Source organism: Pleurodeles waltl, chromosome 7 (assembly GCF_031143425.1).
Source record: "Pleurodeles waltl isolate 20211129_DDA chromosome 7, aPleWal1.hap1.20221129, whole genome shotgun sequence".
NCBI classification, from domain to species: Eukaryota; Metazoa; Chordata; class Amphibia; order Caudata; family Salamandridae; genus Pleurodeles; species Pleurodeles waltl.
The window spans coordinates 133,099,381-133,113,647 of NC_090446.1; the positions used below are offsets into that span (position 1 = coordinate 133,099,381).

The 14,267-nt window shown below is 45.0% G+C and overlaps 1 protein-coding gene across 3 annotated transcripts in view; it reads left to right on the forward strand.

Annotated features, from left to right (window-relative positions):
• Positions 1 to 13,031, forward strand: part of COX4I2 (cytochrome c oxidase subunit 4I2) — a 162,391-nt gene extending 149,360 nt beyond the window's left edge. For all 3 annotated transcript variants that reach the window (XM_069243350.1, XM_069243351.1, XM_069243349.1), the window contains 2 exons: positions 11,539 to 11,670; positions 12,520 to 13,031. In XM_069243350.1, the coding sequence (XP_069099451.1) occupies positions 11,539 to 11,670; positions 12,520 to 12,656 (269 nt within the window). In that variant the 3' untranslated portion in view covers positions 12,657 to 13,031. The remainder of the gene's footprint in view (positions 1 to 11,538; positions 11,671 to 12,519) is intronic.
• The last annotated feature ends 1,236 nt before the right edge of the window (positions 13,032 to 14,267 follow it).

Genomic DNA, 14,267 nt, shown 5'->3' on the forward strand with positions numbered 1-14,267 from the left:
GTGTGCTCGCATCCAAGCTCTGAAATCGGGCTCTGGCCTCCATGCTGGAGTGTGCTCGCCCACAAATCACCGCTTGGCCCTATAAGTGTTCCGGCGCGTCAACCATAGGCCAGATAATTGTATTTGTTTTAGTGGTGGGGTTCTGCTGGGTGGTCCTTGTGGCTGCCACTAGTGTTTAATGTCTATACAAAAAAAATACGTTTAAAAAAAAGCAGCGACCCAATTTTTTCTTAGGGGCTTCTCGTCCGGGTTACTGAATACCAGACTGCCTTGATTCCACCTTCCTTTCTCGCTCATGTTGTGGGAAAAGGTCTAGTAATGAAAAGCAAGTCTTGCTCCCCCAAAATCAGTGTCCAGCCTGCCACCATCAGAACATGTAGGAAGCTGGCCTGGTGTGTGGTGGATACCCAAGGTATCCCCTCCAGGTATCCCCTCTTAGTGAAGTGTAGGCAGTGTCTAGAAGCCAGGCTCTCTAGAGGTAGCTCTGGATGAGCAGCCAAGGCTTATCTAGGAGACCTGCAAAGCTCTTGCAGTACCACTGTAGTCACACAGCACTCACACACATGAAAGAAAACTCAGTTTTACTTGGCACAAATAAAAAAAATACTAGATAAGTGACCTACCCTTAGGAGGTAAGTAATACACTAGCAATCAGAAATGGGCATAGAAAAGTTTAGAAAACAGTGCAAACAGTAATAAACAATAGTGACCCTAGGGGGAGCACAAACCATATACAAAAAAAAATGGTATGCGAACAAGGTAGCCCCACCTAGGTAGTTAAGGTGTGTAGAGGGGTTCTGGGTGTATTAGAAAACCACACAGGTAAGTAACACAGTACCCCCCCCCCCCCCCGCCCCCACCCCCAGTAACCAGGAATGCAGGAGTAAAACACTGGATTTTCTCCAAACCACCCAAAAGGATGGAAAAGAAGAAAGACACCCAGAGAAGGCTGCAAGAAAACCAGCGCTGTATTCCTGAAGAAAGGAGACCTGTGGATAGAGGAGACCAAGTCCAGAAGGCTCAATACAGTCCAGTGGGGGCAGGAGCCCCTACCCACCACATTGGAGATACAGGAGTTGGTCGGTGAAGAACAGGTCAGCACTGCAGCCCAGAAACCAGAGAAGAGTTCCTGTGGATGCAGATGGAGACCCTGGGTGGAAGGAAGATTGCAGTCTGGCATCAGTGGAGGAAGTCCACTAACAAGCCTTGGCAAAGGCAAATTCACAGTTGGAGGAAAAGAGGTGCTGCAGTGGACCAGCAAGGCCCGGTAGGACTCTACCCAGAAGTGGGAGTAATACCCTCCGTGTCGCAGAAGGCCCACAGGAGCAGAGGCAGCACCCACTAGAGTCCCACAAGACAGTAACATAGAAGTTGCTGAAGCAGCCGAGGCAGCAAAACAGAAGTTGCTCCCACGTCATCGGGGGACCATGCAGAGGCCCAGGAGTTGCAGGAGGGAGTGCTGGGGGCTGGAACTACACGTCGCCTGAAGTTTCCCTTGGAGGTGAAGCAAACAAGCCTTGGCAGCTGCAAGGGATGCAGTGCAAGGGGGTGCTGTCTTGTGTGGAGTGGAGAGGACTTACCACTACCAAAGTGCAACAGCTGGTAGAGAGGACCAAGGGAGACTGTCCAGACCATCATCTGTGACGCACGACCCACACCACTCAGGATGAGGGGAGATCCACACAGCCGATCGTCGTTGCAGCCGGGTACCTGTAGTTACATGGGGGTGATGCAGTCACCCTAAGGGAAATTCCTTCTTGTGCAGGCTGAAGAGTAGCAGTCTTCTGAGGATGCACGGCCAGGGAAATGTTGCAAGTTTGGAAGGCAGTCTGGATACAATGTTGCAGAAGGGTCATCCTCGTGGATCTGCAGCTTGTAGGTTCCTGGAGGGTCCAGTTGTGGTTCCGGAGGCCAGAAGTCAAAGCAGAGGTTGCAGAGGAGTCCTGCTGGAATCTTGCAAGCTGAACCTGAGGACCCACTCCAGAGGAAGACCCTAAATATCCCTAAAAGGGGGATTGGTCACCTAACCAGGTAAGCACCTATCAGAAAGGGGCTCTGATGTCACCTGACTGGCCCCTCGGATGTTCCCAGAGTTCTCTGCCAACCTTGTAATCAAGATGGCAGAACCCAGGGACCTTCTGGAGAAGCTCTGAGCACCACCCATGGGGTGGTGATGGATAATGGAGTGGTCACCCCCCCTTTCCATTGTCCAGTTTCACGCCAGAGCAGGGACTGGGGGTCCCCGAATCAGTGTAGATTGGTTTATGCAAGGATAGCACCAAATGTGCCCTTTAAAGCATTGCCAGTGGCTTGGGGAGGCTACCCCTCCCAAGCCTGTAAGCCCTATTTCCAAAGGGAGAGGGTGTAACACCCCTCTCCCAAAGGAAATCCTTTGTTCTGCCTTCCTGGGCTTGAGCTTCTCAAGCAGCAGGAGGGCAGAAACCTGTCTGAGGGGGTGGCAGCAGCTGGGCTGCCCAAAAAAACCCTGTAAGACGGGATAGAAATGCTGGGGGTCCTCTAAGGAGCCCCCAGAGTGCACAGGATCATACTTCCAATCCTTGCAACAGTATTGGGGTATGATTCTAACATGTTTGAAATCAAACATGCCCAGGTTCGCAGTTACCATTATGTAGCTTGGCATAGGTAGTGACCTATGTCTAGTACACACACAAAATTGCGTCCCTGCCCACACAAAGTCCAGTAAAATGGGCCAGGAGTTTGTGGGGGGGCACCTCTGCTTTTGCAGGGGTGCCCTAACACACATGTACCTGCACCCTGCCCTCTGGGCTGAGAGGGCCTACCATAGGGGTGACTTACAGTAACCTGCTGCAGTGACCTGTAGTGAAACCGGGTGCATGCACCCGGTTCACGCAGACTGCAGTGGCAGTCCTGCAGAACCCTTTGCATGGGCTCCCTAAGGGTGGCAGATAACTGTTGCAGCACATAGGGATCCCATGAAAGACGAATGCCCTGGGTACCTAGGTACCATATACTGGGGACTTACCTGGGGGTAACAGTATGCCAATTGTGGGGAGAAAAAGGTACAATTTAGAGGAGAGCAAAACTACTGGGGTCCTGGTTAGCAGGAACCCAGTAGACAGTCGAACATAAAGACAACAGGTAGAAAATGGGGGTAACCATGGCAAGAAAGAGGGCACGGCACTTCCCTACAGAACACATTCAGCATTGGTTGCCTCTGGTTGCCATTTGTTAATGGAGAGGCCATTGTTGTTACAGCCTTAGGGCCCCTAGGGGACTGTTTGGTCCATTAGGTCTTGTTGTCTTTGCCAGCTATTTTAGGGGTCAGTGCCAAAGGATGGCTAAAAAGTTATTAGAACCCCCTTGAAAACAAAGCATTAATGGTATGTCCTCCCTTAGCTTATGTTGCCTGAACATTTAACCCAAAGTCTACATTCATCCCTTAAAGTTTGCATTTTCATTCTACTACTGTTATTTTGCTCTCTGAGGTGGTTTTCCCTGCTTCTGGGGCAGTCCATGATTGTTGGGCAGTATATGGGGTGGTTCTGGCATTTACTCCTGGTGTTCCAGGGCCTCCGGTTCGGTTGCATGCGACCGGTAGTTTCTCACTTGAGCCTCAAGACTGAATTTTTCCAGGAGGTGACAAACTTTGAAATTTGCACAGTGTGAGCAGAAATTGCCACCAATAAAACCAATGTGAAATCTGTTCCATATTTTATGATAAAGAATGTCTGGCAGAGAAATTAGAAGGTCCTGGCAACTTTGGAAGCAAAGGCACTGTATTGCATATACGGCCAGAGTATAGTTCTGGAAACATGGGTTCCGGGAACAAAAGTATGGCGCAGGGTCTCTGATTACCTCTGGTCTTGTTGAATCTCACCAGACTCCGGATTCCAAACTCAAGACAGGAGTCAGTGCCAGACCAAATCCTCAGTGTACCATCAAGGTCACTGATACATATGTCCAGTGTCCTGGTTCATTGCAGCAAAGAGCGAAGGAGCATCACTTAAGGAGTCTGAGGTGATACCGCCGTGTCTAAAGCAACACCCACTGCTCAGTGTTGCAGTAGGGTCCAAACCATAATTGATTCATAGTTTACTATTTACCCCAGGGAAACTGGCCCGCCCATGTAGTGAATGGGTGTTAAACAACTGGGGGTAAAACTGGCCAATGAATTAACAGATGTCAGGCACAATAAGTTGGATATTATATTGTTTATCAACTATTCTTATGGTGCACAATAACTAAATTCAGCTCCCATCAATACATGTTTATTGTGAATGGCCATGGTACGTTCAAGGCATGGCTGTGCCACCAGCCTGTACTGAGGCATTGTATCTAATGTTAGCAATGGATTACAGATGGATCAGAATCCAAGGATAGATTAGTGCATGGTCTTGGCAAATGTGTTGATGAACTGTGGAGATCAGTCTCCATATTAGATGAAGGTGGAAGACTATCTGTTTAATACCCATGCATGGTGGTTAAAGCCTTACATGAAATTGCACCTGAATCCAGTCTCTGATAAGACAGGCATGGCAAGTTGAAAACCATGGCTGTGATCAGTGTGACCTATCATAGAAAACTGACCACACCCTTGTGGTCCTGGTGTTATGGGGTTTCCACTAAAGTAATAGGACTGCATATTAGGACAACATAACTTCAGAATGTGGAGGACTAACTCCATCCACACCACTGGGAGCTGCTGGCCCAGTTCCTGACTAGCTCAGTGCCTCACCTGGACCCCTTAACCTACTGGGGTGGATGGTGATTACGGCAACCTAAGCTTGACACAACTCCTCAGGGAAGTTGTGGAAACAGATCTCACCCTTTTTGTTGTTTTATTCATGCATGCGCAGGTGCAACACGAGAGATAAAAGGTAAGTTCATAATACATTTATTGAAACAATTGCAATCTTGCATAGAGCAAATGAGCTGCGATAATTAGGCATATGAAACAAAGCAAAAAGACCAGAGTTATTAACAAGGTAAAGAAAATGAATAATTCAACCATGGTAAATGTGTTCTAGAAATTCAAGAAGTTCCTACCTAATGCGAAGACTTTGCTGAGAGCATAGCAGGTGTACCCTTCTGCCTGGCCCGATCTAAAGGATTAGCCTTAGCCCCATGCCGGGAGACATTGTCATGAGTCAGCCTGCTGTGTAGATGGTAATCCTCTCATGAAGCTGGTAGATTAGCGCCGGCAGAGCTCAGCATTAATCCCAGGATGGTAGTGGCTTGAATGCACTCTCCCCTTCCGGGTCAGTGACCCAATTCTACAATAAGGCCATACTGTGTTGGAAGTGCCTCTCTAAAGTAATGCTGCATCTAGATGTTAGATGCTGTCTCCTGGACAGGCAACACAAGAACGCGATATCGTGTGCAGTGATCTACAGAAAGGTACGCATTGCATGTCATGCAAAGGCTAACTAAACAAGCAACTCGTACCACATAGTGCTAGAAGAATATCATGCATTAAATTAGTGTAAAATGTAATTGCTAAAAGCAGTGCAGCTAAAACGTATGAAATAAGAAATAAAGCTAAAAACAACTCTGGTCAAAAGGTCCTCATGACACTGAGTTAAAGTGGGAACTCAAAAGTTCTCCTGCTTCAACAATTGGCGTGGTAGGGGAATTTGGGGGAATCCATTCAATTTTCCACCGTTGAGACATTGAGTCCATGAACATGTCACAAGACTGTAGTTCAGGCGTGTAGGCGAGTGGGCAGTGCAGGGCTAGGAGGACGGTGGATACCTAAGTAGAGATCAACATCTACACAGGCATGAATAGAGTATCAACAAATAATGGGTACAGGTACATTAGGGGATGAGGGACATGAGAGCACCTAGGAAAAACATTTCCCCACTAGTCTACGCATGGGTTTCAACTGTCTGCTGCCCCTCCTGTCAGGCTGCTGCTGAAATACAAATTCAACATGCTAAGTCCTATAGGCAAGGTCACGGTAATTATGCAACGGGGTTGACTAATGTGGCAAGAAAAGGCAAATTAGGCACATTTTTGATAGTATTTCATTATTGTGTAATTTTTACACATGGTAATACACTCTGGGCAAATATTTCACCTCATTAGTGTAAAAACAACTGAAAGATGACCAGTTAATGTTTGCAATGAGTTTTCCACTGTGCGCCACGTTTTTAGTAACTCTTGAGCTGGAAACAATTGTATTTTTGTTAAACTCCGTAGATTAAGCAGTAGATGATGGGTAATGTGGCAAATGCAGCATTACCATAATTATGTGAAAAAAGCATCACCTGCAGAATCACTCAATTCCAGTGTGGTCCTCCCTCTAGGTGTGGTTGATTCATGAAAGTGCAAACCAGACCTTTAGGCTTTGCCAGTGCTTATTTTTCAAGTGGGTACGCTACTGATTTGGGAAGCCTTAGGTCTCCTGCACCCTGTCTCTATCCTCTCAAATGCTAATTATGACGACCCTTCTGCAAGGTACCCGCCCACAACTTTACCCCTCCTCGACTTTTATAATTCAGTTTTGGTCCTGGATTTCAATCTGGGTTCAAGAAGCAATACTTTTTCTTATAAAATGTAAATGGACTCCTCTGGTGCTTGAGGTGTGGAGTTTGAGCTGGTGCAAAATGTTGACTCAAGAGTTATGTGGCCTGAAGACATCAGTAAAATACTCGAATTCCCATTGTGCCCTCCAGTTCCTGATCGTCCCTCTGCTCACCAGTGCGATCTTCTTTGTGTCAATCAGTGCGTATCAGACAAGCCCATGAGGGTCACATTGAAGCTTGGACTATACGCCCACTCAATAACTGGCTTCTCTACCAAAACCTCAGTAGGATTGTTTGCTCAATATCAAACCTTGTGATGGCTTTTGCAGGAAAAGTTATGGAAATGGAAGTTTTATTGATTCCAAATAACATAAAGAAAAGAGTTCTACGTGACTAAGGATATTGGGGAACTTCAGCACGAGGATCAAAATATACACCGCTGCTCCTTGTTACATTTCAAAATTAGAGTCGAAGTAAATCCATTCTTGGCTTGTTTTACGGTTACCAAATAGTGCCGGATGCCACGAGTGCCCCATACAGGATGTTCTTTTAAAGTTTCTGGAAGTGTCGCTTAAACCCACTTCATCCATGTTGCGTCACACCCTGGCCAACACTTCTGTTATTGAACATTCTTCTGCATTTGCAGTCTTCTTTCCTGTGTTGTCTCCCACCACGTCGGTTAGGTTTCCTTTTTCTTGAGGTTTTCACTTCCTGAAATCTGATTCCATTAAGTCATCACACTGTAGCATGTCACTGTACCACTGCCCTGAAGTAATCCGTTCGGTAAAAGCTGGCAGATGAATTCCCGCACTGCACCGGGGCGTTTGGAACTCGAACATGCTTAGTGGCTGGCTGAAGCAATTATAGATACTCAATTGCTGACCTACGATGCAAGTGGTACGACTCATTCATTCAACCCCTGTACAAACCTGACGTTTGCCCCAGGTGGGTAGACCCATCAGTTTCAAGCAGTCAGAAACCCATCAACTCTGCTGGGTCTCCCTTTGTCCAACCTGGTTTATTGTGGAGCCAATTGGTAACCCAGAATAGGAAGGAAAGGGAGGCCCAACCAAAGACTGTCAATTTCTCTGGATCATTGTGCTGTCCGTTTACTCTTCGCCACCGGCAGTGAAGGGACCTCTGAACTCCACCACCTGGTAGTTTGAGGGAGATCTGAATACTGAACCTTTGTCCAGGCTTGTATGGGAACAAAACATGGGTTCACCTTGGTGGTATTTAATAGCATGCCAGAACTTCATTAAACAGTTTGCTTATCTACTTAAATCAATAGCCGAATTAATGAGTACACGCAATGCAGTTTTGCAGAAGGACTTCAAACTTAATTTTGTTTTCATATAAGCTCCATAGACCGTTCAGGCTGGACTCTTCCCATGGGGAACAGGGTCAAGACTGATTTGCATATGGCGGAGTCCAAACTGGAATGGCATGGCAAGCAAAAAACTGATGGATTAAACCCAGATCTGTGACTGGGGGTGAATGTTTGATTTGCTCCGCATTCCATCCATCATCTGTTTTTGCAGAAAAGTGGAGGAAGGCAGGCAAAAAGTTGTAGGGTGACCACTCTTAGGCAGTCAGGTCTAACACTAACCGGTTGTAAATTATTATTGGATTTCTCATGATGAGTAACTAGCCACTGACTTCCTGCTCAGGCTTTGTTAACCCAATTTATTGCATTCTTGTAACAACTTCATTGTCCATGTCGCTATTGCGGTCCTTATTCATTCCTTCTTTGCCACACAGTGTTTGGTCTGTGTTTATAAAAAGGGTACCATTCAAGGCTAGGGTTAGCAACAATTGGGTTAGTGACATTTGTTCAGTTCATTGCGAGTGACTGGGCATTTGAAATTTCCTTCCTAGCTCTTTTGTGAAGTGAGTTTTGTCTTCTGACGAAATTAAGGCATTAAATGTGGACCATCTTAGCTCGGGAAAACGCTCACATTACGACAAACTGTCTGCGAGAACAGATCCTCACGTCGCTTCAACATTTGGCGTTAAGCATGCATGTTGTGTATATACGTAAATGAGTATGGATATATGTGGATAAGGGGCTTTATAGTTAGGTTGACATTTTTCCCATACAAAACCATAGAAATTCAGCAGTTACACGTACAGTTATACTTATGTTAAACTAGAACTCGTTGCCCAAAGTTACTTTCCTGCATGAGTTAGATTTTCTTCAGATAAGTAGAACTATAAGTAGAACTAGAACTGCTGAATTTCTATGGTTTTGTATTGGTAAAAAGTCAACCTAACTATAATGTCCCTGTAACCTTTATTTTTTTCCGTGAATTCCTCTGTTTTTTTTTTTTTTTTTTTTTTTAACGCACACGTTCATATTTGTCAGGTTGCAGCAAGCCAATCAGGGCCTTGCTTTTCCCCAGTATACGAGGAGGATCCTTGAATCCGCAGATAGACTGGAAAACAAAAAGGGCATTTTTTGCCCATGAGTGGGATCCTAAGGGACCCCTCTGTACCCTATGGGGCAGGATACCTGTATCCTCGCCCCTTATGTTCTAACACAGTTTTTGTTTTTTGTTTTTTCCACCTCCCCAAGGCAATGCGAGAAACAAAGTGGCAGCCACAACTTTTCTGTCAGGTGGCAGTCAGCCAATCAAGGATTTGCTTTTCCTCCTAATCTGTGGAGGATCCAAGGAGGATTTGCGCCCTTATATATATATATATAAATTTGTTTATTTAATAACTAGAAAACTACTGAACAGATGTATAACAAAAAGGCCTCTTTCTGGACAAAGAGCAACCTTTCTGCCAAATTTGGTGTAATGCCATCCAGTGGTTTCTGCGCTATTGCTGTTCAAAATCCCTATAGAAACACGAATATGGAAATGTTTTATAACCCCCCCCCCCTTTTTCTTGACCCCGCTTGACGGATGACCCAGAAACTTTCCAGACAGCAGCTTAAAGTGACCACCATTCTTTTTGGAAAATTTTATGTAAATTCATCAAACAGCGCCAAAGTTATTAGCCAAATAAATGCTTTTTCTATAGAAACTAGGTCCTAACTATAACTACCTAGTGGCTGTCGCTACTACTATATATGTATGTGTGTGTATGTGTGCATGTATATGTAGGTGTGCGTGTATATGTGTGCATGTGTATATATGTGTGCGCGTGTATGTGTGTGCATGTATATGTAGGTGTGCGTGTATATATGTGCGCGTGTATGTGTATATATGCTTACGTGTGTGTGCGTGTATGTGTGCGTGTATGTTTGTGCGAGTGTGCATGTATGTGTGCGTGTGTGCGTATATGTGCGTGTATATATGCATGTGCGTGTATGTATGGGCGCGTGTATATATGGGCGCGTGTATGTGTATATATGCTTGCGTGCGTGTATGTGTGTGCGTGTGTGTATGTGTGCGTATGTGTGCGCGCGTATGTGTGCGCGTATGTGTGCGCGTATGTGTGCATGTGTGCGCGTATGTGTGCGCATGTGTGCATGTGTGCGCATGTGTGCGTGTGCATATGTGTGCGTGTGTGCATGTGTACATGTGCATATGTGTGTGCGTGTATGTGTGCGTGTATGTGTGTGCATGTGTGCGTGTATGTGTGCGTATATATGCGTGTGTGCGTGTATGTGTATATGTGCGTGCGTGTGCGTTTGTGTGTGTTTGTGTGTGTGCATGTATATATGGGCGCGTGTATGTGTATATATGCTTGTGTGTGCATGTGTGTGTGCGTCTGTGCGTGTATATATGCGTGTGTGCGTGTATGTGTGTGTGTATATGTAGGTGTGAGTGTATATATGGGCGCGTGTATGTGTATATATGCTTGCGTGTGTGTGTGCGCGTGTATGAGCATATATGTGTGCGTGTGCATATGTGTGCATGTGTGTGTGCATGTGTGCGTATATATGCGTGTATGTGCGTGTATATATGCGTGTGTGCGTTTGTGTGCGTATATGTATGTGTGTGTTTGTGTGCGTGTGTATATATGCATGTGTGCGTGTATGTATGTGCGTGTATGTGTATGTGCATGTGTATTTGTGCGTGTATGTGCATGTGTATTTGTGCGTGTATGTGTGCGTGTGTATATCTGTGTGTATCTGCATATATATGTGCGCGTGTGTATATATGTGTGCGCGATCGTGTATGTGTGCATGTATATGTAGGTGTGTGTATGTGTGTGTATATATGTGCACATGTATGTATATATGTGCAAGTGTGTGCGAATATATGCGTGTTCGTGTATGTTTGTATGTGTGCATGCATGTGCACGTGTGTATATATATGTGTGTATATATATATATATATATATATATGTATGTGTGTGTATATATGTATGTGTGTATATATGTGTGTATGTGTGTGTGTATATGTGTATGTGTGTGTATATGTGTGTATATATGTGTATGTGTGTGTATATATATGTGTGTGTGTGTATATATATGTGTGTGTGTGTATATATATATGTGTGTGTGTGTGTATATATATATGTGTGTGTGTGTGTATATATATATGTGTGTGTGTGTATATATATATGTGTGTGTGTGTATATATATATGTGTATGTGTGTATATATATATGTGTATGTGTGTATATATATATGTGTATGTGTGTATATATATATATATATATGTGTATATATATATATATATATGTATATATATATATATGTATGTGCGCGTGTGTATGTATATATTTAACCTTGATAGGACCCACTGGGTTGTAATCTTGTGACCTCCAAGCTGGTGCCCAGGCAGCTCAGATGTTGATTTTCTGGGGCACCTCATTTCCATGTTTTGTAAGAAGGTGGATGTTCTTGAGTAAGCTACATGCTGTATTTTGTAACACTACCACATAACCCTCCTGGAAAGTCTACGGCAGTAAGCGAAGCATATGGTCCTCTACAAAGGGCACCAATGAATTTAAAGGAGTAGGCCACTGAGAAATAACAGTGCTATCTATGCCAGTCTCAGTCTCCAATATTGTATTTGCTCAATGAACACGTCCGGTTCAGTGATGGGTGGTTTGTGTCTCGTTCTCTGCAGTTTACCGCATGAAGTTCAACCAAACGTACACTGAGATGAACAAGCGTGGCAACGAATGGAAGACCGTTCTTGGCGGTATCTTCACCTTCGTCGGTTTCACCGCACTTATCGTCTGGTGGCAGAGAGTGTACGGTAAGGACGAGGAGGGGGTTCTGTAATGTCCTGCCCTTGGATGTCATTGACAACAGGCAAAGCGAAAGGTGGTGGACAAGGGATTAAATGTGTTTGTAAAAACTAGAGACCAAAGGTGTATTGCGAGGGGGGCGGAGGAGGCATGTGATTTAGGATAAAGGAAAAAGGTTCCTAGAATGAGGAGTGCAGAACTCATTCAGATGTTTTTACCAATTGTGGATGGAGCCATAAAATTGGGGGTTCTTACCCCAAACCTCCCTGTAGTCCCTTCCCGTGCTTTTCTTACTTCTCATAATTGAATAGTCAGAAGTACTATCTGTAGATCAAAATATCATACCTCCCCAAGCAGCAGCAACTGTTTCCAAAGATCCAGTCCAACCATGTGTGTTGTAAGCTGATCTGCTGCTAAAAGATAAATTGACCACTCACATCCAACCAATCCCATTCCAGGCCTTTATAATTCCAGCTGTGCCTCCTCGTCTACCATGAGTTGGAATTCATTTTTTTCTCTGGGCTGAATAAGCCATTGAATTCTAAGCTGCAGGTTGCTTGCTTTTCCTCTTGTCTTTTGTACCTTTGTTTGCGGGCCTCACTCCTACTTCTCTTCATACCTCTATCTCCCTCCTTTTTTCCATACATTTCAGTGTTCTCTCCTCCTCCTTCCTATCTAGCTGCTCTTATGCAGTGGAGATCTATACCATTTTAATCATCTTTCTAGCACATCTGAATTCCCGCTTCTCCATGCGCTGTCCGCCTTTGACCATAACCTCTAATGCCTAGACTCTCTAGTTTTTCAAGGTGCCATTCTCTGCAGCCCTACATCTGTGATTTCTTGGTCTTCTCTTGCAGTGTACCCACCAAAGCCGCACACACTCAGTGACGATTGGAAGGCCATGCAGACCAAGCGGATGCTGGATATGCGTGTAGGCCCAATCCAGGGCTTCTCATCCAAGTGGGACTATGAGAAGAACGAGTGGAAGAAGTAAATCTCTCTGGAGCAGCGTGAAAGAGCCAAGCTAGTTGTGGTGGATCTGACGTGATCATTGAACCAAAAGGGAACATCAGATTGCACCTTCTGCAGACAGCTGTAGGGTAGTACCTTTGCACAACATATTCTTGCCAAACTCGCTTTGCACCTTAATTGTTTGCATGTAAGTGTAGCGTTCTAGTGTCAGTTCTGGTCTTCTTTGTAGACTGAACCAATCCTTTTTGGTGGATTTTGGGGAAATCCCGAGTGATCTGCGTCCTTGCTCCAAGTGCTGCATACATGTTTTTGTTGAACAGCTTCTCCAACATGTTGTGATGTAGTTTGTGAATCTGCAAGCCCAATAAGTGGAAGTAAAACACATTTGTTAATTAGACATCTTGTGTTTTTGTATTTTGGAGAATAATTTCGAGAGTGACTCCACCTGCCACATAAGTCCGTTCATGGTGTGCAGAGTCTGAAGTGTGTCCTTAAGCCAAGAAAGTTTTCTGCTTTAAAGAACATTTCCGGTTGTGCTTTCAGACAATTGATATTCATTGGAGCAGTCGAATGGCCTTGCTGTGTAGTAACTGGTAAGGGTCTTATCACAAAATGCTTTCTGAAGTTTCATGGTGGAGATAATTTGAAAGGTTGTGGCATATACTTCTGGAGGCGGCCATACATACTTATTGAGGGGTGGTGGTAAAGGCACGCCTTCCTAAAATTGGATTCACATCTACCCCCACAGCACTATACCGGCCCTTTTGTGGGATGGAAGGCAGATGGCCCAGTGACAGAGCCTCCTGCCCTCTTCCATTAATCTGGAAAATGTCTTAGTTGAATTCACCAGATATAGGGTGTTTAACATTACTGGTGTTCCCCTGCACCATAGCCTGAGTGTCCACATTGTGTCCAGAGCATGGTGATCTTTTGCAAAATGGCAGCTCAGGTGCCCCTGATAAGTTGGGATTAAAACCGCATGAGACGAGTACTTGAAATGTGGAGACTGGCAAGGTCCTAAAGCCGAAACATTCATAGTGCCTCCATGTGGTTATGTGAGAAAAATATCAATGTTACCTATGGACCTTGTGAAATTTCAGTCATGGAGTCTGGGCTGGCTTTCGCACTGGTGGCGCCCTGTGCGAGTCTTTTTTGCCACCCCATCCATCACCACCTCCTCAGATTCTCTCATTACCACCCTGCAAATATGCCCCTCATCTCTCCATAGCCCACCTTTCAAATACATTTATTTGATTTAAAGTGCTTTTAAAGGCTGGCTTTACTAATCCATTCAGCTGTCCACATAAAATATAGTTCTGTTCTTTGCAGCAGGCATATGAACCCGCTGCGCTACTTTATGGTGAGTCTAAGCTGCCACAAAACTCCCATTTCCCCCCTATCAGAAACATTAATCAGAAGAGGTGCTTGACATTTTATTTGTTTCCTGAAGGCTGGACGCACAAGGAACTTTTCAGCAGGTGCCTTTAAATCGCAAGTTTCGTAAGTAATTGCTAAACACAGCGCCCCCTGAGGTCAGCACCCCCCAATGCAGGTCAGCACCTGGTGTGATTGCACCGCCCTAAAGTTGGCCCTGCATGGAGTAGCTCTCTAGAGACTTCCTGCCACGTCATTT